General features: G+C 59.6%; 2 protein-coding genes and 1 non-coding gene across 3 annotated transcripts; 2 read left to right on the top strand and 1 right to left on the bottom strand.

The window, feature by feature from the left end:
- DKC1 (dyskerin pseudouridine synthase 1) lies at positions 1 to 10,467 on the top strand. The gene is made up of 15 exons (XM_037511741.2): positions 1 to 92; positions 714 to 781; positions 1,134 to 1,220; positions 3,518 to 3,609; positions 3,722 to 3,906; positions 4,267 to 4,331; positions 4,616 to 4,742; positions 4,930 to 5,060; positions 5,385 to 5,528; positions 7,587 to 7,707; positions 8,329 to 8,447; positions 8,720 to 8,823; positions 9,094 to 9,172; positions 9,463 to 9,606; positions 9,791 to 10,467. The coding sequence occupies exons 1-15, from the start codon at positions 77 to 79 to the stop codon at positions 9,854 to 9,856; spliced, it is 1,548 nt and encodes a 515-aa protein (XP_037367638.1). The 5' UTR covers positions 1 to 76; the 3' UTR covers positions 9,857 to 10,467.
- LOC119246832 (small nucleolar RNA SNORA36 family) lies at positions 5,117 to 5,251 on the top strand. The gene has a single exon (XR_005125583.1). It is a non-coding gene; the product is annotated as a small nucleolar RNA SNORA36 family (small nucleolar RNA).
- Positions 10,398 to 24,144, bottom strand: MPP1 (MAGUK p55 scaffold protein 1). Its single transcript, XM_037511739.2, is given in 13 exon segments — positions 10,398 to 11,660; positions 12,405 to 12,479; positions 12,563 to 12,741; positions 12,744 to 12,764; positions 13,444 to 13,524; positions 13,895 to 13,975; positions 14,378 to 14,484; positions 15,200 to 15,396; positions 15,867 to 15,935; positions 17,231 to 17,316; positions 17,554 to 17,632; positions 17,760 to 17,897; positions 24,007 to 24,144. Coding segments are annotated over 13 exon segments (1,392 nt in total). The 5' UTR covers positions 24,109 to 24,144; the 3' UTR covers positions 10,398 to 11,483.
- Between the last annotated feature and the right edge of the window lie 1,917 nt (positions 24,145 to 26,061).

The following is a 26,061-nucleotide window of genomic DNA, read 5'->3' as shown; positions in this document are numbered from 1 at the left end:
GCGCGGCCTGACGGCGCGGCGGCGGCACCGTTTTCTCGGCTCGGGCCCACGCGGCGCGCACGCTGTGCGGGGCATCATGGCGGACGAGGAAGGTAGGAGCGCCCCCGCCGGCTCGGGGGCCGCGGCGGGGGGCGCGGCGACGGCGCGCGGGGCGCCTCGGCCGTTGGCCGGCCTTGGCTTGAGCGGCACGGGGCGGCGGGCAAGGGAGAGGCCCCTGCGGTGGCGAGGCGCCGCAGGCCCGGGCCCCCAGCCGCTGCAGAGATCCTCGGGGCCCGGATCGCCGTCGGAAGACGTCGGCCACGCCGGCCCGCGCCTCGCTTGAAGACCTAGTCGGCCCTGTGCCACCGCGGTCCGCGCCCTCCATGCGGGGACTGAGAGCGGGTCTTTCAGGCGGGGAAGGGGCCGAGGGGTGCGGGCCGAGGGTCCCCAGCCTTCTAGACGCCTCAAGACGGCCGGCACAGTCAAGGACTCGAGTCGCAGACTTTTCGGCCCGCAGGCCAGCGCCGGGACCACGGGTTTTGGCCCCGCCACGGCCACGTGGTGCACCAGGATGCTGGGACACGTGCAGGCGCGGCCGGCCTCCTCGCCGGGTTCGCCCAGGAGTTGGCCAGCAGACCTTCCCCGCCACCGCCCAGCTCTCCGCCTCACTGTTAAGCTCCTTGCCCTGTATTTTTGCGAGAAATGCCCAATCGCCGTGTTTGTCTTTTCTTTAGTCTTTATCTTGCCAAAGAAGCATAAGAAGAAAAAGGAGCGGAAGTCCTTGCCAGAAGAAGACGTAGCGGTGAGTAGGGAAGTCTTTCGTTTTGCAGGACCGAAAGGGGCATAGGTGACAGGTGACCGGAAAGGTGCTGAAGGACTGGCTGGGGTTTGCTGGGGGCTGCTGAGTGGGCGCAAGCCCGGCAGCCTGTGTGGACCCACAGCTATAACCTCAGTGAAACTGTCCCCCCACCCCCACCCCCCATAGTTGTAGCTATCTCCAAGGCACCACATTGGTGCCTCTTCCATCAGGCCCCATTCCCTCTCCCCTGGAGTTCTCAGGCAGGAGGCGTGGACTGCCTTGTTTTTCACTGCGGTGCAGACGGACCACAGGGAGGCGGGCAGGACGTCTAATGGCCGTTTCTGTTCTTTGGAAGGAAATCCAACATGCTGAAGAATTTCTTATCAAACCTGAATCCAAAGTGGCGCAGTTAGACACATCTCAGTGGCCCCTGTTGTTAAAGGTAGGTGTTTTGCCTCAGGCCGGTGCGAGGCCCTTGCAGCCAGCATGGCTCACTGGTCTTCAGTGCTGCCTGCCTTGTGGAGGAAGTGCCTGCTGATGGTCAAAAGCTGTGTTTCTCCAGGCTTCTCAGACCAAGAATATTTTATTTATTTTTTTAAAAAAGATTTATTCATACAAGCACTGGGTACAGTCAGAAGCGTGGGATGGTGAGAGAATTCACCAGAGCCAGAGCGGGGAACAGAACAGACAGACCGACGAAATACACTGCTGAGGGGAGCAGCGAGCACCGCAGGAGAGGTCTGCGTGCCATGTGGGACCCTCGCCCGGGGGCCGGGGATCGAACTGGCACTGCAGAGGCTGTGGGCAGCTTCGCAGCCCAGCGCTCAATCGCTGCACCACCCGGGGAGGCCCAAGAATATTTTATTTTTAAGTATATATTTATGCATACAAGAACTGCGGGACATGCTAGAGGTACTAGGAGTGAGGACTCACTAGAGACAGTGGAGAGCAGAACAGGCGGATCCACTGGAATACACTGCTGAGGGAAGCAGTGGGCGAGACAGGAGACATCTGCTGCGCCATGTGGGTAGCTCCCTGGCTGGCTGTGGATCGAACTCAAGCTGCAGTGACTGCAGATAGCTTTGTAGGTTGTCTTTTTTTTTTTTTTTTTAAGATTTATTTATTTATACAAGAAGTGGGGTGCAAGCCAGATGCGCGGGAGGCTGAGAGGATTCACCAGAGACAGAGCGGGGAACAGAACAGGCAGATCGATGAAATACACTGCTGAGGGGAGCAGCAGGCAAGACAGGAGAGGTCTGCTGCGCCATGTAGGACCCTCGCCGGCCCACAGCGCTGCCCTCAACTGCCTGCGCCACCGGGGCGGGGGGAGGGGGGGCTGTAGGTTGTGTCTTAACCCCTTGCACCACTAGGGAGGCCCAAAGGACCCCTTTGTCTTCATTTCCAGCATACCTATCACCATTGTAGAAAACAAAGCGTCAGAACGAGTAATTGCAGACTAAACCATTTTGGGGGTCCCACTTGGAGGGGGACTGCCCGGTGCTTGAGAACAGGGGGCTGAGGAGACATACCACTTAAGTAAGGCGGTGTGTCACCTGGGGCCGGTTGGTTAACTTTTCTGTTTGCTGGGGATACTTTTTCTTATTTGAGCTGAGGGCTGTGGGAGGTAATTCAGTGTCTGGTAGGTAATGGCCTGTGGAATCACTGGCTATTGGACTGGGTGGTTCACTGGTGAGTTGAGGTCTCACAAATGATTTGCTGTGCGTTAACTCAGACTGGGAGGGAAGGTTGGGGTAGAAAAAGTTGCTGACAGGGGCCTCCCCGGTGGCGCAGTGGTTGAGCGCTGGGTTGCGAAGCTGCCCGTGGCCTCTGCGGCGCCGGTTCGATCCCCGGCTGCTCCCTGGCCACCGGAGGAGGGTCCCACATGGCGCGCAGACCTCTCCTGCCGCCCGCTGCTCCCCTCAGCAGTGTACCTCGGTCCTTCTGCCTGCTCTGCTCCCTGCTCTGGCTCTGGTGAATTCTCTCACCCTCCTGCGCTTCTGACTGTACCCAGTGCATGTATAAACAAAACAAACAAACAAATAAATAAATAAATAAAACATGCCTCTATAAAAAAAAAAAAAAAAGAAAAAGTTGCTGACACACCCATCGGCAAAAGCGTTTCACTGAATGAACTGAAGTGAAAGGAGGAGGTTTGCTTATATAATTCAACACAGTGGAGCGGCTGTTTGGCCAGCTCGTGCTTTCTAGAAGTCTGTGCTTCTCTGTTGTAGGACGCTGGAATCAGGCAAGGTCGTCACTAGGCTTGGGAGTTACCAAGATATTGCTGTTTGTGGCAACAAGATAAGGCTAAACTGGGTGATGAGAAGGATGGATTCAGTTAAGGGTGCTTTTTCAGGCTGGGGGTCAGCTGGGGAAAGGAGTGGGCAGGGGAAGGAGCAGGCATGAGAAGGGCAGGGCTGGCAGCCTCTGGAGCAGGAGCCGGCGAGTCACCCTTGTGCTAACATCTGTGCTGGACCCTCTGTTCTGTACCAGAGGTCGAGGCTGACAGTCCCCTGAGGGTCCCTGGACGGGTGATCAGGTTGTCTTATTCTGGGGTGGGGGGTAGTCGTTGCACGTACGGCAGCTCGGTCTGTTGTAGCAGGTGATGACCACCTAGCAGCGAAACCCCATTTTACACACCGGAAGGGTGGCCGTGTCACGGTTGGCCGTCGTGTCCGCTCTGGTCTCATGTCACAATGGTTTACTGAGTTTGCTTGGTGTTGTGTCATTGCTTCCTAGAACTTTGATAAGCTAAACGTAAGGACGACACACTATACACCTCTCCCTTGTGGTTCAAATCCTCTGAAGCGGGAGATTGGGGACTATATCCGGTAAGTGTTGGGACCCAGCATGTCTCAGACCCTTGTCCTAAGCGCTTGGGCCTGTGTTGATGAGTCTCACAGGAGGAAGCACCAGCGGCACAGCCATTGTCTTCCATTTCAGGACCGGCTTCATCAATCTCGACAAGCCTTCCAACCCCTCTTCCCACGAGGTGGTGGCCTGGATCCGACGGATACTTCGGGTGGAGAAGACAGGACACAGCGGCACTCTGGACCCCAAGGTGACCGGCTGCTTGATCGTGTGCATTGAAAGAGCCACGCGCCTGGTGAAGTCCCAGCAGAGCGCAGGTATGTGGCAGAGGCGGCTCATTGGACCGCTGCCTGTGGCTCCGGAAGTGACCACATCCGCTTCGGCCTTCTGTCCCCGTGTGAGCCCGGTGGCAAAGCTGGTCCTGGGGGGCCTCCTCAAGGGCCCTCCTTGTTTGCATTTGGGGAGCTCTTGGCCTGGCCAGGCTCTGCACCTGGTACTGTGACTGTTCCTGTCACAACCCCAGTGCTGGGACACTCAGCCCTGTGAGATAGGCCTAACACAGGGTCGCTGAAGCAAGGGCAGCTGGCCTTGCTGCCGCATGTGCGGGGAGTCATGTGGGCCTGTGAGAAGCACAGCAAAGCCAGCGGCTGCCCCTGACCACTCTTGTCATCTTTCAGGCAAAGAGTACGTGGGGATTGTCCGGCTGCACAATGCTATTGAAGGGGGGACCCAGCTTTCTAGGGTGAGTGTGCTGTAGGGTGGGGGGGGCGGGGCAGCCTTGGACCCCTTGCGTCTCTGAGCCCCCATACATCTGGAGACAGGCGACGGCAGATGGTAGTGGCGGCCGTGTCTCCCTGGCCGAGGTTCTGGTCGGCGCTGTGCATCTCTGGTGCTGAAGACGGATGCAGAGGTGGTAGGGGCGTCTTACATCAGGAGTGACTTCAAGAGTACTCGTGTCCTTAAACTCCCAGGGGCGCCCTTCTGTCTGGCTTGCCAGTCCACACAGCATCTTTCTTTTGGTTTCAGGCTCTAGAAACTCTGACGGGCGCCTTATTCCAGCGCCCCCCACTCATTGCAGCGGTGAAGCGGCAGCTCCGCGTGCGGACCATCTATGAGAGCAGGATGGTCGAGTACGACCCTGAGAGGAGACTAGGTGGGTCCTGAGGCGGGGAGGAGCCAAGGCAGCGTGGCACACAGGGCCAGAGAACGCGTTCTTGAGAATTCTGTTAAAAGGAGAGGCCTTGGGTCCATGGTGTGGCGTGGCCTATGTCTTGTCACTGGCTCTGTGTTCCCATCCAGTGACGTGTCTGCTCTGCAAAACACATACTTTCCCGTCCTAGGAATCTTCTGGGTGAGCTGTGAGGCTGGCACCTACATTCGCACGCTGTGTGTGCACCTGGGCCTGTTACTGGGGGTTGGCGGGCAGATGCAGGAGCTTCGGCGGGTTCGTTCTGGAGTCATGAGCGAGAAGGTACGCTGGGTGGGCGGCGCCTGCAGGGCCTTGCTTCCTTTTCCGCGTGAGGCCGTGTCCAAAGTGTTGAGTCCAGTTCAGGGCAGCTTCCCTGTTCTGCTAATTGAACTTTGGGACATGAAACCCTGGGCTCGGATTGGTGATGGGAGAGAAGGTCCATTCTCTGTTCGTTCACCTCCTGGCCTACAGAGTCTGTCGGTGAGTTTGGGAGCCAGAGAAGGTTCTGGAGACCTGACTCGAGTCATTCCAGTCTGGCTAGTCGGGGTCTGCTGGGCCACCACAGCTGTGGTGACACGGAGCGACTCTGAGCCTGACTCTTTCCAGGACCACATGGTGACGATGCACGACGTGCTGGATGCGCAGTGGTTGTATGACAACCACAAGGATGAGCGCTACCTGCGGCGTGTCGTGTACCCGCTGGAGAAGCTGCTGACGTCGCACAAGCGGCTGGTCATGAAAGACAGCGCGGTAGGTTGTGGCTAAGTCCTGTCGGGGCATCGTGTGCGCACTCAGGCCCTCATTGCGCTTCGAGCCAGAGCTTGCCGTTTGCGCTCGAGTCTGCCTTAAGGTGGATGGTTCTGTTTCTGGTTTCGGAGATTGGACCCTGCAGTCTGTTCATGTTGCTAATGTAAACTAACGCTCTCATTAAAAACAAATGTCCTGAATTAAAAGTAGAAGTTTAATGTCAGGTGTGATTCCATCTCAGAAAAAGGCAAGTGAATTAAATGTTTGCTCAGTTCTCCCAGAGCATGAGGTGCAAGGAATGGCTCGTGAGATTTGCCCTCGCATGGCCCGGTTCTGCATGTGCCTGAGAAACTTGTTTTATTTACATTATTGCTCTAAAAGGGACTTTTGTTGAGACTAAAAAGTTCAGAGTAGCTGGGCCTCCCTGTGGCCTAGGGATTGAGTCTCAGGCTGTCACCTCCATGGCCTGAGATCGCCGTCCAGGGAGCTGGCCCACATGGTGCAGCAGACCCCCATCTTGCCTGCTGCTCTCCTCAGCAGTGTGCTTCAGTAGATCCGCCTGTTTCCCACTCTGTCTCTGGGGAATCCTCCCCCTACCCCCCACCAACACCCCAGTTCTTCTGTGCATAAATAAATAAATCTTGAGGAGAAAAGTTCAGACTAGAGGATTTCAGAGAGAAAATGGCAATTCTTTAGGAGCGGCAGTGAAGGGGCCACGTTACAGTCACATCAGTCGTAGCGGCTGAAAGCACCGCCACAAGGCTGCGCTTATTGGGCCTTTTGCCTGAGTCTGTTAGCTGCGTGGCGTTGTTCCTGGAGGAGTCCTTGAGGATTTAAGAGTGTACTTAATTACTTCACTTTGCATTTCTTCTCTAGTGGTGATTTAGTAAGTTTCCAGGTAGTGCAGAATTTTTTAAATTTTTACTTTTTTCTTTTTTTATCATTTTTTAAAAAAGATTATTTATGCATTCAGGAACTGGGGTACAGGCCAGAGGTTTGGGGGTGGTGAGAGGATTCACCATCAGTGGGGAACAGAACAGGCAGATTGACCGAAGTGCACTGCTGAGGGGGGCAGTGGGCAGGTCAGGAGAGGTCTGCTGCGCCATGTGGGTAGCTCCCTGGCCAGGTATCAAACTCATGCTGCAGAGGCTGCGGATCGCTTCATAGGTTGTGTCTTAACCCCTTGTGCCACGCGGGGGGTCCCCATAGCTTTTTATTTCTACTGGGGAATTATGATTTGAAGATGTGATTTTTTTTTTTAAGATTTATTTATTTTATGTGTATAAGAACTGGGGTACAGGCCAGAGGTGTGGGGGGTGAGAGGATTCACCAGAGACAGTGGGAAACAGAACAGACAGATTGAAATACACTGCTGAGGGGAGCAGCGGGCGAGACAGAAGTCTCTTGCCCCATGTGGGTAGCTCCCTGGCTGCAGAAGCTGCGGACAGCTTCATAGTGCTACGTCTTAACCCCTTGCGCCACCAGGGAGGCCCCGAGGATGTGATTTTTTAAAAATTAAGATGGTGTTTGCAGTAGAGACCTGATCAGTTTTTGTTCAGTGCTATGTAGCTACAATACAAAATACCCAAATTGGCGGATGTTGAATAATTATAGTTTGATCATATTCAAGTTTTCAGTAGTACAAAGGGTTGACAGATTATTGGGAGCATCAGTTTATAATACAAGACCGCAAGAAAAATTGAGAAGGTACGATAGAACAAAGCACAATTGTTGAAAAAAATGAATCTCGTGTAGCAATGATATAAACGTGACGTAGACCTTGGCCTTGGCTGAGTTTAAAGAGCAGGAGGCGTGTGGTCAGCAGCTCTAGGTGAGTGAAGCCGAGACAGGAGCAGGCCTGGACTTGCACGTCAGCCTGTGAATGCTGTGTGGCCCGGGTCTCCTGGCTCTGTCTTGGGGGTGAGCAGTAGCACGAGCACTGGCATGCTGTGACTGAGCCCCTTTATGTGCAGAGGGGGGCCTCCTCCCTGTCTACCTGTGTGGGGGTGGCATGGCTGAGAGCCATGGCTGAGCCTGAGCCTCCACGCCGCCCTCACCCAGGTGAACGCCATCTGCTATGGGGCCAAGATCATGCTCCCGGGGGTGCTACGGTATGAGGACGGCATCGAGGTCAACCAGGAGATCGTGGTCATCACCACCAAAGGAGAGGCTATCTGCATGGGTGAGCACGCCGGCTGGCGGGGGTCTTGTGCCTCCCGGGCTGTGTCTGGATGGAGCCGTGGCGAGCGAGTCCGGGAGCTGCTTGTCTCTGCAGTGGTGACTTGGCTGGGGGTCAGCTGCTCTCGCGAGGGGTGTGGGGGTATTCTGTTCCCTGTGTGTGCCACTCTGGCTGCCAGCCCCGGAGATGGCACCTGCCTGAGCTAAAAACAGGCATCTCAGCATTGGTGAACTTCCAGTGCTGTCTGGCCATGTTGAAGGAATGACTCATTGAACTTGTGACGTCTTCGGGGAGCTGGAAAGTGTAGGCCCGGGGCAGTCCCTACTGGTATTTTTTTGACTTGGCGAGTGGGACGGGACTTGCGAGGGTCCCTGCCTGCCCGGAGGGAGCCTCTGGGCGCCCCTCACCTGAGGTGGCAGCGCCGTGACTGCAGTGGCTATTGAAAAGCAGTGTGGGGCCTCCTCTGGTGGCGCAGTGGTTGAGCGCTGGGCTGTGAGGCTGCGGGCAGCCTCTGCAGCACCAGTTCGTTCCCCAGCCGCCGGCGAGGGTCCCACAAAAAAAAGAAAAGAAAAGCAGTGTGAGGTGGTGGCAGGTGTCAGCGTCGTCTCTCCCTGCTGCCCGCAGCCATAGCCCTGATGACCACGGCGGTGATCTCCACCTGCGACCACGGGATCGTGGCCAAGATCAAGAGGGTGATCATGGAGAGAGACACCTACCCTCGGAAGTGGGGTTTGGGGCCGAAGGTGAGCGTGCAGTGAGCGTGCAGGCCGGCAGGCCCACCCGTCACTTCAGGTTCCTGTGTGATACAGGGGTGTGCCTCAAGGGCCCCCAGGGAATCTTGAGCCCACACTCGTGTGTAGGTGAAAGGGGGAGAATCCGTGGTGGCAAGAACTGTGCCCACTGTTGGCGTCGGAGGGAGCACATGAGGGGAACCGGGGGGGGGGGGGGGGGCCTTGTCGAGCCGGTGCGGGCGCATCCGGTTCTAACACGCGCTTCCTGCCGGCTGGCCCACCAGGCGAGTCAGAAGAAGCTGATGATCAAGCAGGGCCTCCTGGACAAGCACGGCAAGGCCACGGACAGCACCCCTGCTGCCTGGACGCAGGAGTACGTCGACTACAGGTGAGGGCGTGTCGGCACAGGTGGGGGCGGGGGGGGGGTGTGCGCCGAGCCGGACCATGTGAAGCGGGGCCCGTGCGGCAGACTTGACCCTTTTCTAGTCTGGCTCTCAGGACCCTGCGGGCTGTTTGCGAGCAGTAAGCGGCAGGCTCTTTCCTGGCCAGCGTCCCCCTTAGTGGCTCTAGCCATGCCAGATAGGGTCCCGGACCTGGGGCTGCAGCGCCCTGGGGGAGCCGGGCCACACGGACGATCCTGGCTTCTGCTCCCTTTCAGCGATTCGGCGAGGGGAGAGGCGGCGGCTGATGTGGTCAAAGCCCCATCGCTGGCAGCTGAGCAGGTGAAATCTGCAAAGGTGAGCGCTGTTCACGACGGGCTTCCGTGGGGCCTCGGGGTCAGTGTGGAGCAGCTGAGCCCTTGTGTTCACCGGAGACACACTCAGGCCGTGTGAGACCCGTGGGGCAGAGCTGGGCTCAGGCTCCCAAAGCCCAGAAACTGGTGTGCTGGCTCCGGCCTGCTCCCCGGGGGTCTGGGCGGGGCCTGCTGGTTGCAGGCAGGGTCTGTCAGGGTGGGGGTCCGCAGACCAGTGGGCCCACCTTTCTCAGCCGTCTTTGTCCAAGGGCTAACTCTTGCCTGTCTGGGCAGCGCAAGCGAGAGAGCGAAAGCGAGGATGCTGCTCCAGTGGCCCCACAGCCGCTCAGGAAGGAGAAAAAGAAGAAGAAGGACAAGAAGGCAAAGGCAGCGCCTGAGAGTGCAGATGGGCCTGGAGACGGGGTGCCAGGAGAGGGGGTACGTAGGACGTGTGGGTCTTGGGGGCGCGGGGGGTGGCATGGGGCTGCTGCTGCTGCTGCTGCGGGCCTGGTGGCGAGCGCAGGACTGAGCTGGCACCTCGGGACCTGGGGGCCCTGCTGCAGACCCAGGAGAGGCGGGGGCTCCTGCGGCAGACGTGTGCTCGCCCCCCTCCCCCCCGCAGGACAGCGACACCATGAAGAAGAAGAAGAAGAAGAAGAGAATAAAAGCGGAAGCGGTGTCTGACTAGCTGGGTCCCCCGAGCAGCGACCAGCTCCGAGGAGAAATTCAAGCCTTATTGAGAGAACCGGTTCCCTTCTGCCAGGGCGCGCGAGGCGGGCCCGGGGCGGGACGCTCCGGCGGTGTGAGTGACCGGTGTGGTCATCCCTCCCGTCCTGTTTTAAGGATGGGGGCGTGGAGGCGGCTCGGTGCCACTGACTTCTCTGCTCAGGAGTGGGGGCCTCACCCCAGTCTCAGCACTGCCGCCCCGCCCGCGCCCTCCCCCCGCAGTTTGTAGAAATGGGTCTGCTCAGTGCAATTCCTGCCAGGAAGCGGAGCCGCAGCCACCGCACGTTGCTGCCGGTGCACAAAGCTCTCCGCTGCCCTGTGAGGACGGGGTCTGGTGCGGAGGTCGCCGCTGCCTCCCGTTTACCTTCTGGACGTGGGTCCCCGGCCCGGCTTCATCAACTCATGCGTAGCGTTGTGTACCTGCTGCTTTGTGACAGGAGCCCCCCCATTCCTGTACCCTCGTTCTCACCCTCTTTTAAAGGAAGAAATCACTCATTGCTGGGAGAAGACTTGTAATTTTTACTTATTAAAGTTGACTTAAGTTTCTTAAGCGTTCCTGTGGCTTGGCAGTCCTTGAGCTAGAACACAGTATCTTGATGATAAACCTCAGGACCTGTATGGCTTATCTGAAATTTGATTTCGATGTCATGACACAGCATTCCCCCATTCCCCGCAGCACACTAGATGAAGGGCACAGGTGGGCGAGACCACTCACCTACTGGGCAGGTGGGACATTCAACGACCAGAAGGCCGGCGTGGAGTAAACGCCAGAACCGTGTAGTTGGGTACAAGAGGAAAATGAACCCTTGATGGCAGGGGGTGGGGTCTTGGGCCGCAGCCCTGAGGCCGGGGTCCTGGATCGCTGATACAGGGAACTCAATGAATGCCTTCAGTGGGTTTTGGCACAGGACAGGACAACCTCATGCCTCGAGTACAGAGCGGGTTCTGAAGGCAAATGTCTTGGGCTGAGGCTAGAAAGGACTGAAGGACAGTGTCACCTGGGCCACCAGTGGAGGAAGCTGGGGTGGGGGGGAGGGAAGAGGCTGTGCATGTGGCCTTCACGGAGCCCCCTGCAGGGGGAGCCCGGCTGCAGAGCGGCCTGCTTGTTCTCACATGACTTATGCACGCAGGTGGGTCTCCTAATGCAGACCGCCCCGGGGGAGGTGGGGTCATTCCGCCCGCTAGGCTGAGGCCTGCTGCTGAACAGGGAGATGGGACACCCATGCTCGTCCCCTGGGTGCTCAAAGCAGGCACTGTGTCCCTTTGCAGAGCTCCGAGGCCACTGGCATTTTCACACCAATGTTTTATTGCTTAGAACAGGCATCATCCTAGCGCACAGCAGCTGCAGTTAAAAATGCTTTCTCCAAAGGAAAGACAAAGGAAACAGCCAGTGTAATGAAAGGTGAAGGAGCGCAGGCTTTTGGGGCACAGGGAGCCCCGAGTTTGATTAGCAGGACAGTCAGCGTAATCAAGAGAGACACCCTGGGCCCAGGTAGGAGACTTGAAGAGAGCTGGAAGCTGAGGAAAAAGCTGGAGCGACCCTGTGTGTCTTAAAGCCCGGGGAGTACAGTTCCCGGCCGGAGAGCAGCCTAGTACACCCAGGAGACAGGCACCCACTGCGGGGCGCCGCACGCTTGCTCAAAGGCCTCCTGCAGCTTCTTAAGGGTCTCATCGACGCCATTGTTGAGCAGCGAGAGGTCAAAGTAGTGCGCGTACTGGCTGCGGATGGCCTCGGAGTCCTTCTGCAGCCGCTGCAGGGCCTCAGTCTGCGAACAGAGAAGCCTGGTGATGCGCACCGCCCGCGGGCCAGTGAGGGGCAAGCAAGCCTGCCGGCCCGGCTCAGACCCAAATCAGCTGCTGAAAGACTCTGACCTTAAAGGTCTTGCTTGAGAACGTTAACAGCCCAGCCACTCCAGTACACCGCCTTTCTCAGGGGTCCTCAAGGGAACCCCAATGACAAAGCATGAGACCCTTCTGGAAGACTGACAGCTCCCTGCAGCTGACCTGGGCATCTCTCACAGGGAGAGCCACAGCCCCGGGAAAGGACTGGGCACACCCCTAGAAGCCGCAGCCACGCATAGCTGCACCGTGGAACCTCGAGAGACGCCTGAGCTGAAGGTGCTTGCAAGCGATGCTCAGCCTCACACAGAATTCAAGACACTAAGAAAAAGGTGAGGGTCGTGAGCAAAGAGGGTGCAGGTGACCAGCGCCTTAGGGCCAAGAGCAGCGGACAGCACCTTCGTCTCCTCTACTGCGCAGCACCCGGCAGAGATGCTGAGCCCAGGCCCCCGTGAGGTTTCCCAACAGACGGTGCAGGCGGGCGTGTGGGGAACAAGGGCTAGAGCCCTCCCCACAGCCACCCCAGCAGCTGCATTTCAGCGCCACCTGTCCTCGCAGTACCCGGGTTCATGTGTGATTTGACTCGTTCCCCCCAACTCCCGAATGAGGCAAGGCGGCGTGGCCTGGGGGGAAGCAGAGGCCACCTGCACAGCCCCCGAGCCTGCTCCCACCTGCGCGCCCTGGTCCGTGGGAGCGATGAACACGATGAACGGTGAGAGCTCGGCCGTGCGGACAATCTTCAGGGTCTGGGAAGAGGGGGCAGAGCAGTGAGTGGGCTCCTCTCCGGCCCGAGCCCCACGGGCGCCCCCATGCCTTCCGGCCCGCGTACCTGGGGTTCAATGTCAAGGACGGCGATCTTGTCCTGCGCGTGGATCTGGCGCACTGTTTCGAATTTGGTGCCAAACATGTTGCCCTGGTAGCTGCCAAACTCCAAGAACTCGTTGGCAGAGATGCCCTTCGTCATCTCCTCGGTGGAGATGAAGTGGTACTCCTTCCCGTCCTCCTCGTTCTTCTTGGCGGCCGCGTGGTGTCTGGTGAGAACTGACGTTGGGCAAAGGCCATGGGGCAACCCCAGCCCTGCCCCTGCACGAGCTGAATGACGTGCTGGAAGCCCGGCCCACCAGCCCGGCAGGCTGTGCCCCTGCACCATGCCCCCACGGGTTCCTGCCTCGCACTCCTCAGCGCACGCCTCCCCCGGTCTCAGAAAAGCTCGTCTCCCCTCCCCAGAGACAGTGTCTGAGCGTCGGCTCAATGGCTGTAGCTCTCTGGGAACGAACGCACCACAAGGAGGCACTTCTGGAAATGAAGCCCCCCAACCCCCGCCGCCCTGTCCCCCACGGATCTCTGTGGTGGGTGATGACAGGTACCTATTCTTTTTAACCTGATTTTATTTGAATTTTTTTTGTGTCTAGAAGAGCTGGGGTGCAGGCCAGAGGTGGGGGGGGGCGGTTAGAGGACCCACTAGAGCCAGAGCGGGGAGTAGAACAGGCAGACAGACTGAAATCCACTCCCAAGGGGAGCAGCGGGGAGACAGGAGAGGTCTGCCGTGCCCTGTGGGCAGCTCCCTGGCCGGGGATGGATGCAGGCGTTGCAGGGATAGCCTGAGACTGATCCGAGGCCCCCGGGGAGGCCCAGGTACCAATTCTAATGTCTCCAAGTTGCATTTTGTTTTTATGACCAAACACTTGTGTGAAATCACAGGGTACTCACAGGGCGCCGGGTACACGAACTTCTCCGGGTTCTGGCTCAGCAGTGCATTCTTGATGTGGCTGCGGCCCACGCCGCTGGCACCTGTGCAGGGAGAAAGCTTAGCTTGCTGGGGTGATTCTGACGGGGTGTGCAGGGGAGACCGCGGCGAGCACAGGAGTGTGACGGGGCGGGTCGGCCATTGGCGGGATGGGACCAGCTAAGTGAAGCTTCTGTGAACGCTCCCAACCCGAGGGGCGCTGGTGATGAGGAGCCTCCCACGGATGGCTTCGCAGTAAAGCCAGGGCAGGGGGCCGCTGGGCGGGGACCAGGCCCCGCTCCTGAGAGCGCATGGACTTTTCCCGAGTCCCCAGCCGATCCCCACGGCCCTCAGATGTAAGCACTCTTGAGAAAAAGCGTCCGCCCGGAACCTCCCACTGCCAGCCCAGTGTCGGGCCACGCCCAGGTCAGGTACCTATGAGCACCAGGGTCTTCCTCCGGAACGCGGGCAGCCGGACCACTTCCTCATAGGAGACCACGTCCAGCTGGTCGAAAACTAGACCCAGAGCGAAGCGCTGTCAGAGGGCAGACCGGCAGGGGGCGCCCCGCGTCCACACGCGTTGAGGAGGGAGCGGTAAGCGAGGGGTCGCCTTCAGTTCTGGGGGTGGTGTGCGGGGAACCAGCCCACCCCTGAGCTTTCTAGTGTTTTCTGCATTGGCGCCCCGATGCTCTCTTGGGCTGCAACGCCTGCCCTGTCGCCCTCCCACGACTGCCCCACGGGGCCAGCTCTCCGGGACAGCACGCCCTGTCGGCGTGCGCGCTATGGAGAACGGGGTGCAGCTACCTCAAAACACCCGAACTAGCCCTGCCCCGGAATCCCGCACTCGCCCGGCGAGGACTGTGTCCGGCGGGGCCCGGCCCTGGGCACCTCTGCGCGCCGGGGTGGGGGGCGGCTTACTGGCGCTGTGCTTGGCCAGGTACTTGTCCTTGCACTTCTTCTTCTTCCCGAACGGGCTGCAGCTCGGCGCTTCCCTCGGGGCGGACTGGGCCATGCTCGCCACTCGCCTGTGGGGCCGCAGCCAGGTCAGGGCCCTTCGGGTGAACCCCGTTTTCCCTTCCACACAAACCTCCCCGGGCCCTGCCCTCTCCCCGCGTCTCTCTCTGAGACCCCCCTCTTGGTCTCTCAGCATCTCCCGACGCACCCCCCCCAACTCTCCTTCCCCGCATTTCTAGCGGCTGTGCCCTGCGGGCCACACGCCCGCAGCAACAGCCCCAACGAGCTGAGCTCCGTTCCAGTACGTGCAGCTGTTCCCTGGAAGAGACCCCACTGTGCTGAGGTCACGCCTCATGACCCTGGGACGCAGCCGCGGGGATCCCGTCCGCCTGTGGGTCTTCCTCAGCGCCCCCTGCGCACGCCAGGTCTCGCCAAGTCCTGCAGCAGGCGCTCTGTTCGAGAATGGTCTAGAAGCCAGAGCCCACTTCCCAGAACCGTGCCGACTCCTCCGTTGCTCTGATTCTACAAGTTTCTTTCAAGGTGGCCCTTCCCAGCTCACTGCCAGTTTCTAGCTCCCCTTCTGCTGTGCCGACCAGATGGGAGGCCAGAAGGCTGCCCATCGCCCCCGTGCCCCTGGAGGTGCGCCCAAGGGCTCAGTACTCTGGCCCCAGAAATCTACAGGAGGAGAACGCGGTGGGGGGAGGGGGGGTGCCAGCCCCAGAGGTTTTCTATCACAGAGAAGGCACCTGAGGAAACAGCCCGCGGGCAGCACAGAGAAGCCCTCACCATTCCTGCAGCTCGGGAGAAGGGATCAGGCCAGCCGACTCCTGCAGGGAGCCTTCCACCCGGCCCTGCCACCAGTTGCTGTCGTCCTTGTTGATGATCTGGATGACGTCCCCGGTGACAAACTTCAGTCCCGCCTCCTTACAAGGGATCAGGTTGTCCTTCTTGGGGTCGTAGTCAAACTGCGCCCTCATGAACATCTGTGACAGAGCAGCGGTGCCTCAGAGCGGCAGGCGCCGGGCTGTGTCGGGGGGAGCTGTGCGAGCACGCCCGAGGGTGTGTCTGGGGTCAACAGCGCGGGTGTGCCGAGGCCCTGGAGCCCACACCAGCTGAAACGTAAGTTGGCAAGGATGACAGGAGGACAACTGTGGTCGCCTAGGCGCTAGCCACTCCCCGTGGGAAGACTTGGGGTGCAAGCCAAAGAAAGAAGGAAAGAAATAACAAAGACTCAACCAGAGCGTCTCTCAAACACCCCGGCCAAGCCACTGGACACAGTCGAGCCGGGAGCAGCTTCACACCATGACATTGGCCATCCCCAAAAAGCAGCATTTACCAAAAGGGACACAGCGGGAAAGTCAGCATCTGTGACGGGACATGAACCCGTAGCCACTCCCGCACCCCCACTCCCCAGCTCCCAATTCTCTGTCACCCCAGAGAGAAGGCCCCCTACCTGTAGCGCGGGAAGCCGGTTTTGCTGGTTGGGGATTACTTTCAACGAGATCATTCCTTTGGTCTCTTTCTATCAGAAAACGGAAAAAAAATTGTGAGGACAACAAAACCGCGCGGCTGCTGGTTTCATAAGCCCCGCCCGCCCAGGGACCGCTTTGTGCAAAGACGAATGAAAAACAGCTAATGATTTACCCCCTTCCTGCACTGGACCCCAAAAGGCTCCCAGCTGAGCCACCCAGCAAATGGAATCACCCTCCGGGCCTGGCTCCGGAGCCGCCGTCCCCAAGCAGCACGAAGCCCCGTGCTCCTCGGAGCGAGGCGTCGCGCCCCCGCCGGCGCCCCCCTTGCCGTGTTGCCCCCGCAGTCCGCTGCAAGAGCCGCGCTCAGGCTGATCTGGGGAGCCTCTCACGGCGCCGATGCAGAGGCGAGAGGCGAGGCCATCGAGAGGCCGGCAGGCCCACGCGCAGTCGTCTCTGTCAGGGCTCCCGCCTTTGCCTCCCCTTCCTCCCAGAATCCACTTTGCCCTTGTTTCTGCGAGCCCACCCCGGCGGGGTCTCCATGCCAGAGAGGAGCTTTCAGAGCCGCTTCTGTCTGCACAGTGACGCAGGCTCGGAGCCCCACGCTTGAGGGCCAGATCCCAGCCCTCCTTGGGTGTCCGCGTGCGAGGCGGCCGGTGTTTGGGCAAGCTCCCTTCAGGGGTGGTGTCTTCCACCGGGAGGCAGCAGCGTCGGGGGCGCCTGGACTCCAAGTCCTGCATCCACCAGTGGGGACGCTCCCCCCAGAAGCCTCCCCTTTTACCACGTGAACAGCATCATTTACACATTCGCAAGGTCTGACCCGTGGGCTGGCCTTTTCATTCATTTCAAGTTACCTTTTAAATTTCCCTGAGGAGTTCTTTCCTGGCCTGTGGGTTAAAGTGAGTTATTTAATTTCCAAATATTGACGGATTCCTGGTATCTCTGCGGTTTTGATTGCTAAGCCGTCTCCCAGCGTGAGGTTGCGGGGGCGCGCTGGGCAGTCAGCACTGGCCATGTGTGTCTTAGGCCAGGCCGCTCTCCCTACGGCTCGGCTCTCCTGGTGCCTCGCTGCTGCTCTGGCTACCTGTGGCGGCGAGTGACAGGTGCTGACATCTCTTTTTGTCCTTGCTGCTCTACCTTGTCCTTGCTGTGAGTGTTTTCGAAGCTGCATCGACAGGGATGTAGGCACTCGGGGGCCCTGGTCCCTGCTACCTCGTCCCGGTCGGGGGGTGGGCGAGGCGGCAAGCATGGCTGGGTGCCCCGTACCACAGCCCATCTGCTGTCTAGCCCAGCGCCCTGATGAGGCGCACACATTTCACGAGAAAATGAGGCGCCCGCAAGGACCCACCATGGCCTTTTGCAGCTGGTCCACCGAGTGATTGGTCACGTTTGTGCCGTTGATTTCCAGGATCTCGTCCCCTACGTGCAGGGAGCCTGCCGTGAAATGAAACAAGACGTCAGCCCACGGCGTCCATGGGAGCCGCGCCACCGAGCGAGTTCCTAGGCAGCGCTGTGGACGCGGGAGTCGCGCCAGGGCGCAGTTGCACTCTGGTCCCCGCCAGCAGTCAGCCCTTGGGCAGCAGCCCGCAGGCGCGCACACCGACTCCACCCGTCTGAGAGGGAACTTCGAGGCCGGACCGCGGGACAGGGGGCAGCGAGGGAGGCCCGTACCTTGTCTGTGGATCACGCCGCCGTGCAGGACCCTGGCCACTGTGCAGCTCTGCTTCTCGTTCAGCTTCAGCGTGATGCCCTGCGACCAAGGCGAGGGCAGCTGTGAGCTCATTTCCCAGGATTAACTCGCAGGACTGCAGGCGGCCTGGGGGGTTGTGCGGGGCTGGGCCGGGAGGAGGCGGGGCCAAGGTGGCGGGGGGCCTTACCATGGGCTCCTCCGTGACCTTCTCGAACTGTATGAGGCGCACCTTCCGCACCTCCTGGCCCTGGGTGGGGCTGCGGGGGGCCGCAGACCCATTGGTGTGCATGTCCTCAGCCACGGCGTTCAGCGGGTGCGACCCGGTCTGTCGGTGGAAAGAGCAGAACGAGTAAGAGCTGCCGGTGGCTTCCCACGTCTGGCATCTGGTCTCACTTGACTGGATGGGGAGGCATCGCCCCACGCAGCACACGTGTCCACAGAGTTTGCTGCGGAACAGGAATGCGTCTGCTCAACAGGGCCCATGCCACAGGCAGCACGGCAGGCAAAGTCCCGGTGGGATCACGCCCCAGGAGGGTGGCCCAAAGGGGAAGGTCAAACCTCTTAGGATCACCCCTCAGGCTACAAAGAAGAACCACTGTCATCTGGGGAGGAACTCGCCTCTGGAGACACCCACTACTCTTCCCAGCACCCCAGCACGTGGCCCACCGTTGTCATCAGTTTCTCCACGCGCAGATAGATAAAAGCCTACAAAAACCCAGTTCTGTCTGTTCTGGCGACACAGACTTTCCCTGCAATCGTGATTTGGATTCCAACTGAGTCCGAGGACTCAGGAAATAGAAAGCCACAAAAAATGAAGAAAACAGGGCCTCCCTGGTGGCGCAGTGCTGAGAAGCTGTCCGCAGTCTCTGCAGCACCGGGTTCGATTCCCGACCAGCCAGGGAGATTCCCACTTGGCGCAGGAAACCTCTCCTGCCTCGCCCGCTGCTCCCCTCAGCAGCGTGTTTGGGTCAGCCCACCTGTTCTGCTCCCCACTCCGTCTCTGGTGAAGCCTCTCACCCTCCCGTGCCTCTGGCCTGTACCCCAGCTCTTATATAAATAAAAAATAAATCTTAAAAAAAAATGAAGAAAACAGGTGGAAATCATTAGTGATGACTGATTTCTAGGACTTTCTGGGAGAATAGGCTCAGGTCAGGAGAGGCCATCCCGGGTTGCAAAGGGGGCCGAGAAAAGAATAGAGTTGGGCCTCTTGCCATCCCAAACACGACGGGTCACGAGCATTATGACACATATGACAGAAGTTGGGAGAGCAAAGACTTGAAGGGGAGGGACCAGAGGCCCTGCCCCCAGGTCTGGGGGCAAATACATCACTGACACTTGCAAGCAGAAGTTACAGACCAAGGGCACAAGCCAGTTCTCTTTCGGCTGCATAATTTCAGGCTTTTAGTACATATTGCGAGATTCCAACCTCTCTTTGAGATTGGAGACCATCTGGAGCCACCAAGGCTGTCCCCCCACCACTGGCACCCACACTCTGTCCTTCCCTGCTGCTCCCCGCACAGCCAAGCGCTGTCGATTCCTGGCACAAGGTGGTGGGAACGACACTTCATCCCCATGTCAAGTGCGTACTTTGCACACTGCAGTTAATGTGAGCCTACTGGAGCGTGTGCTTGTGTATTAGTGTGACTGACTGCATAACGTCACCAGCAGCCTTGGGCCACAAGAAAGCACTGTACTAAGAGGCCTGGCAGCAGACAGCGGGGCCAGGCCACCCATCTTTGAGAAATGGCAGCGCACAACACCCCGTCCCCAAGCTGGGCTGGGACAGCAGGCGTGGAAGGGCTGGCGGCAGGCAGCCTGGGGGGTTGCTCTAACCTCATCTCTGGCCTCAGAGCGCGCAGTAAGTCTCCCGACTTTGCTGACTCTCAACAGTCTTATCGCCAGTCATGTCAGGGCGGAGAAGCCTTAGAGGCCTTATCAGCAGTCACCTTTCTGCGTGCTGCTGACTGGAATAAGCTGACAAGGGGGCCAGAAGTCTGCATGTTACTTTATAACATGCCGCAACGTGGCACCAGTCAAGTGTTTATGATGCTGCACGCCCACCCAGGCGGGGTGGGCCCTGCACACGGTTCTGGAGGCCAGAGTAGAAAGTCCACAGGATAAGAGCAACCTTTGGAAGCGGGGGAGCAGGCAGATCCCTGCAGCCTGGCCCTGCTCTTGCTCAGCGCCGCTGAAAGGAACGACTCAGCACCGCTGAAAGGAACGACTCAGCACAGCTCAGCAGAGGCGGGCACACGGCCCCACAGGGCGAGAGGCGCTGTCCCAAGCATTGGTCTTTCAAATGTGCTTATCCATCCAGACATCCTGCAGTGGCTAACAGTCCCTATGGTGCTCCCCCAGAGGTGGCCTGCGGTGACTCAGGAGAAGGCTCTGGGCCCGCTTCCCACCGCTCGCCCGACCGTGAGCGCCCTCAGCGAGGTCCCTGTCCTCCTCACTCCATACCCACGGCGACACGGCATGCTTGTGTGTGCAGACTCGCCAGGCGCGCACACAGGCCCGGGGGGCAGCTCCTCGCAGCTTGTGTGAGGCCCGAGGCGGGGGGGGGGGGGGGGGGGGCGGCACAGGAATTCTGGAGAGGAGCCATAGGAGGTGGGGGCACAGGGTTGAGGCTGTCGGCGGTGCTCCCGCGCAGGGCCAGAGCACCAAGGAAAGGGCAGGGACCCCAGAAGATGAACAAACAATTAGGGTCCCAAACAGCCGATCCCACCTCGCAGCCTGCACCCGGGCCCCTCCTCTCCCAGGGACTTGAGGCACTGGCAGGGCAGGAGGGGGTGTTCTGCCCTAGTGACTGCGGCAGAAAGCGGGGAACCCCCACCTAAGGCTGGCTCCTTGGCCTTTAATCCTCCCAAGTGCTGCTGGGCAAACCCCCTCAGAGGAAGCATCTGCAGCGGGGTTCAAAGGGCAGAAGCAGTTGCTCAAAGGAAGTTGGGATGAAAAACAAACTTGGCGGGGTGGGCGCAGGCGAGTGGGTCCAGGCCTCCTCCAGCAGGGCCGCGGAGGGCAGAACAAACATTTGTTCAGCCTACTGTCAGGCTCCAGGCCAAGGCCTTGCACATCGCGACGGCAGAGGCCCCGGCACCCACTCTGCCTCTCGGAGCTACCACGGCCCTGTGGGGCAAAGCAGGATGCCGCGGGCAAAGCCAGGGTGCTGAGACTGCGGGAGCTTAGCTGAGGCGAGCTCGCCCCGCCAGTGCTGGGGGACAGTGCTAAGCGGGCCCCTCCCCCAGGCCTGATCCATCCAGTGCCCTAGCCACCCCCCCCCCCCCGCCCCGCGCAAAAAGGCAGCCCAGGCAGAACTCGGCAGCGTGAAGTTCAGGGAGACAAGGCAGGCTTGGCAGCCAGCCCCCTCCTCACCCAGCTGGCGAGCTCTGTGGGCGCTCGATGCCCCCAGAGACCTGTATCCCCCCAGGGAGATGTGGGGGTTGAGTCAGACACACTTCTCCGCACAGCTATCCCGACGTGCTATGGGGGAAGGCACTGGAAATGGGGCCTGGGGGTCCAGAACAGGCCTTGCAAGGACTTTCAGCCAAAACTTCTACAGGGCTCATGTGTATTTCCATACTGAGGGAAAAGCAAGCAAGACGGAATCACAAAATAGACATGCACCCCACAAAAGTGATATTCTGGTTCCCTAATTCAGAGCGCCTCTTCCTGCTCCCCACCCCTGGGGTCACTTCCCCTCCCCCGGCCAATCTGGGAAACACACTCATTCTTCATTACTGGTGCACAGAAAGGCCTCGGGCCTCTCTGCTGGGGGCAGGGGTGGCCAAGAAAGGGCCACTGGTCTGCCTGGCTCGCGCTGGGGACACTTGCCCAAGGCTCCAGAAGTTGCTGATGATGGAAGAGGTGGAGGGAAGGGCGGTTACAACCAAGAATCCTCAGACTCCAAAAGTCAATAGTCCAAGGTCAGGAAAACCCTGGTTTTAAGAACTTGATCTTGACCTTAGACATGTGATTCGGGTTCGGAGAAGTGACGCAATTGAAAAGGCGCAGGCTCTTGCGTAAAGCAGGGGTGGCATTTACAGGCTGAAACCCTCCTCTCCAAAGCAGGCAAGGAGGGGGGTATGGAAGGGCCAGGCCAACCAAATCAAGGGAGACTGCCCAGAGCGCTGGAAGGAGCGGGAAGGGGACTGGATAACTGGCCGATGACACGTCATCTATTGTTCTTTCCGCGAAAAGAAAAATCTCAAAAGGGAAAATTCCCTCCTCAAACCCAGCAAAAGCTCTTCCTCACCCAAACCCAGAAAGTCCGCAGCGACGTTGAGTTGCCTTGGGCCCCCGAGCACCTCCAGCGGCACCAGCCCTGTCTGCTTTGCAGCCCGAGCCCAGGCCTGTCAGGGCCTGGGCCACACAGGTCTAGGAAGCGACACAGGCTTTCTGAGCAGATATTTAGGGGGCGCCTGACTTGATTTCTGGGCTCCTTTTTCAGTGTGGGACCGAACCCAGAGGCTGCGGCCTCAGGAGTGAAGGGAAACTGAATTTACGACTAAGCTGATGTGTGCTGGTAAGAACCACCATGAGGGATGAGGGGTGCGGCCAGAGGCTTCTGCGAGGATGGAAGCGCGCAGGGCTTTTTCAAGAGTGCGCTTGGACAAAGACTGGAAGTGAAACTGGGTTTTGAGACTGTAGCACTTTTACAGAAAGCTGCCCCGAAACAAAGCCTTCAGCGACTTAACCTTCTGACCCCTATGACGCAGCTGCTGCTGCTGCTGCCACCCTGCTCCTGGCAGGGCAGGTGCTGAGGGCCTGCTTTGGCGCGGGGTACGTGCCCCACTCACTGCCCCCTTAGCAGGTCCCTTGAATGGAGAAGATGCACCCAAGGCACAGAGAGCTCCAGCAGCGCGCCCGGGGCCACACAGCATCTGACAGGCAGAGCGTCCTGTGGGCAGCGGCGGAGGTGGTGGTGAGGGCCTGAAAGGGAAGGCACAGAAAGAAGCAGCAGGTGGGTGGGATCAGGCCACCCCTCCTGGGTGGGGAGCCTCCCTTTGATGCCACCTCCGCAAATCTGGGTTCTGTTTCACTTGGGGGTTCAGCAAGTTTTCTGAGTCCACTTTCTTCAAATCCTTTATGGACACCAAATACATGGGCTAACTGGGAGGCTGGATCCTGCTATCCAGGTAACGTCTACTGAGAAGGCACAGAACACTGGAAAAGACAAGGGCAGCAGCAGGAAGCAGGTGGCTCCTGGCGCACGGGTCGGGGAGCAGCCAGGGAGACACATGCCCTAGGCCAAGGAGCTGCACGAGGGCGACGGGACTTGGGCCCTGCCAAACCTGAGCGAGTCAGACCCAATGTGTGCTAATTACACTTCAGTAAGGCTGCCCAAAATAAATTCAATGAAGACATTTTTGCACATGTTAAGTTTCAACTGAGGTGATGGTAGGGAGGGAAAAGGGCGCGCTCAGCCCAGCTTGCAGAGCGGCGGGGTGCCACCCCACGCCCCGGCAGCACCGTCCAGTGCATGTGGTACCGTCCAGTTCATGTGGTGCCCTCGGCCTAGCAGCGGCTCTGAAAGCAGGCGGCGAAGCAGAAAGCAAACTCACTGTGCTGGTCATGGCCTCAGCCCGTTATTAATTCAGCAAACATGTCTGAGAAGTCACTTATTAGGTACTTAACGTGACAAAGTGGTGCCTGCAGGAGCCCTACCCGGCAGCTGGCCCTGGCGGTCCAGGAGACCAGGGCGCTCACCGCAGCACCCTGCTTGCCCCGTGGCTCTCTCTGGACACTCACTCCTGGTCCCTGGCCACCGGTTCCAGGTGGTGGTGCCAGAATTCTGCTGGCTTTATCTCTGTCCCAAGAGCCCCAGGCAGCCATGCCGCCGGCAGCAAGGAGCCGGGGCCGGGGTGGGCAGCGGTGGGACTTCCACGCAGATCTTCTCCGCCTCCCCAGCGAAGGCCTCTCTTCCCGGCACCTCTGAGGCCAGAGGGTACCAGCGCCTCACGGCCATCCAGGGGTTCTAAAGTCTGAGGCTTCACCACAAATGCACAGAGGCTGGCCCCTGGCCTCAGGCGCCACAGGGCCCGTGAGTGCGCGCTTTCGGGGCAGAGCTGGCGAGGACCGCCCTTTCGGCCGACCCAAACAGCCGCCGCCCGGGACCAGCACAGCTTCTCTGGGGCTGGGTCCTCAAAGCCCATCGACAGCCTGACTCTGGCCCCCAAAGTTTCCCGTGACCTTACTAAGCGTGCTTTCCAGGCCGCAGCGCCCCCCCCCCGCCCCCGCGCCGCCGCTTCCCCCGCCCAAGGCTGCTGGGGCGCGAGCTACCGCGCCCGCAGCCCCGCACCCACCGCGCCTCCGCCCCGGGACAGGCCCGCGGGGCCCCGCGGCCCGAGAGGCGGACGGCCACGGCCCGTGGAGAGGGGCGCCGCGCAGACCCAGATCCCGGCCGGCTCCCCGCGCCCCGCACCCCGGGCGCTCACCTCGGGCCGGCTGCGCTTCTGCAGCAAGTGCTCCAGGTAGAGGTCGGAGAGCGCCGTGCGCATGCTGCCCCCGCCCTCGCCCTCGCTCGCCTTCAGCGTCATCTCGAGCTCGGGAGCCGGGCCGGGCAGCGAGGGCCTGCGGGGCGGCGGCGGCAGAGACGCGGCGGGGACGCGGCGGGCCGTCACCACCCCGCGGGCGGCGCGCCGGGCGGGCGGGGGCGGAGCTCCGCCCCCGGCCCGCCCCCGGCCCGCCCCGGCCCGCCCCCGGCCCCCGCCCCCGCCCCGGGCGCCCGCGCGAGCCTAGGGAACCCGCGGGCCCGCCAGCCGGCCCATCGGGTACCGGATGGAGGCTCCCGCCGGGGCCGCCCCCGCCGCCCCGCAGCCCGACGGGGCGCGGGGCCGGTCGCAGTCCTTTGGAGGCGCGGGCTGCGGGCGCTGTCCTAGCGGTGGCCGCCTGCGCTTCAAGGTGGGGCGACCCGATGGCCTCCAGCAGCCGACGTTTTCACTGGCCTTCGGCCACACCCGTTAACGCCACAAGACTTTCAAGCCCATGTGGGCCGGTGCGCTGGTGTCTAACGCCATAGGGGGCTCGCTGCAGGCGGGACGATTCCACATCTGGACACCCGACAGGGGGGTCACTTGACTCTTGTCCCTCCACCACCCCACCCCTTTGCCCCGTTCCTGCCTCAACCAGCCGCGCCCCCTCTGCTCCCCCGCTTTCTGTTTCGCAGAGGTGGCTTTTGTTTCTTCTTTTGCTTTGTTGCCTTATCTTCTTCAGTCAGATAAGTCAGGTAAGTGCACTTGTCTCTCTCCAGCTGACTGACTTCACTTAGCATCCTTCTGCCAAGGTCACCTCTCAAGGTCGTCCATGTTGTTGCAAATGTACACAAATTTTCAGTCATCATCAGTGGAAGCGAAGGCATCTAACACTTAGGAATCCCAGAGACATCAAAGCAGCTGCTATCTACCATCTGGAGACACCTTTAAGACCTCATAAAAACCTGCCAGCTTACCCCAAGCTGGTAACCCACAGGGTTCAGAGCAGCTTAGGATTCTGGGCATTTCATTAATCCTCTCCGGCAGCAGCAGGCTTTGCAGCCACACAGCGCACTTTGTTCTGCTGAGAGGCCTACTGCCCATGAGCAACAGCCCTTGTCCCAAAGGAGCAACAGACAGAGGCCTGCGGGGAGGAGGGAGGAGCCTTAGCAGAACTCTGAGCATCTTGTTGGTAGACTAAGGACAGTTAACAGAGCCAAGGACATACCTGCGCGTTCGTAGGCCTCACAAGTGGCTTGCTAGGTAGCTGAAAAGCTGCAAAGGGTTATTTATATTGATTTTCTTTGCTTTTTGTTTTCTTTTAGACTTATTTTTATTGAAAAACATGAAATTGGAGCCCTCTTGCATGTCATACGCAAAGAAAAAAAGAACAAAACCTATTCCAGATGGCTTAAGGACTTAAATGTCAAAAGGTCATGCAAAGACCCCATAAGGAGCAGGAAGAGCAGGTGTGCCTCAGCAGAGAAGAGTTTCACTGCACACGAGCGCCTCACAAGCGCTGGTGCTCCTACCGGGAATGTGTAAAGGAACACCAGCTAATGACAGCACAAACAACTGAGGAGCAGAAAACACGAGTTAGCATTTCACACGTGGGGAAGCACCCGTGAGCGCTTTGCTTCTCCACCTAGAAGTCCTAGAATGGAGAAGATGTGTGGGCACCTGCACCTAAGCCTTACCAGTGCTGCTACGGCTCCGGAAGTTTCCATTCTGTCCTGAAAGTGAGCGGCTCCTGCCTTTGCAGCCAGCATTCGCACACGCACGCGCACAGGGCGTGGAAAATACGTTTGTTAATAGCAATCCACCCTGGACCACTCAAAAGTCCACCGACTGTGGCCTAGTCCCATGGGAGAGAAGAAACAGTGAACACGCACCTACAGATGAGGGAAGACGATGAGGAGCTTCCAGTGCAGCAGGCAGGCCTGTGCCGGGTGGCGGAGCCGGAGGGCAGGCAGGCGGGTAGGTGCTTGCTTGTCACGGGACTGCGGTCAGAGTCTCCAG

The sequence above is a fragment of the Talpa occidentalis genome, unplaced genomic scaffold, assembly GCF_014898055.3.
Source record: "Talpa occidentalis isolate TD23 unplaced genomic scaffold, MPIMG_talOcc4v2.1 talOcc4.15, whole genome shotgun sequence".
In the NCBI taxonomy this organism is placed as follows: Eukaryota; Metazoa; Chordata; class Mammalia; order Eulipotyphla; family Talpidae; genus Talpa; species Talpa occidentalis.
The sequence above is the reverse complement of the archived record's forward strand: the minus strand, read 5'-3'. Positions and strand labels throughout refer to the sequence as shown.

What these genes read in the sequence shown, in the direction of transcription:
- DKC1 (XM_037511741.2), top strand. An exon ending in TGCCAGAAGAAGACGTAGCG is followed by an intron (nt 782 to 1,133) that starts GTGAGTAGGGAA and finishes GTTCTTTGGAAG; the next exon opens with GAAATCCAACATGCTGAAGA. An exon ending in GAAGTCCCAGCAGAGCGCAG is followed by an intron (nt 3,907 to 4,266) that starts GTATGTGGCAGA and finishes GTCATCTTTCAG; the next exon opens with GCAAAGAGTACGTGGGGATT.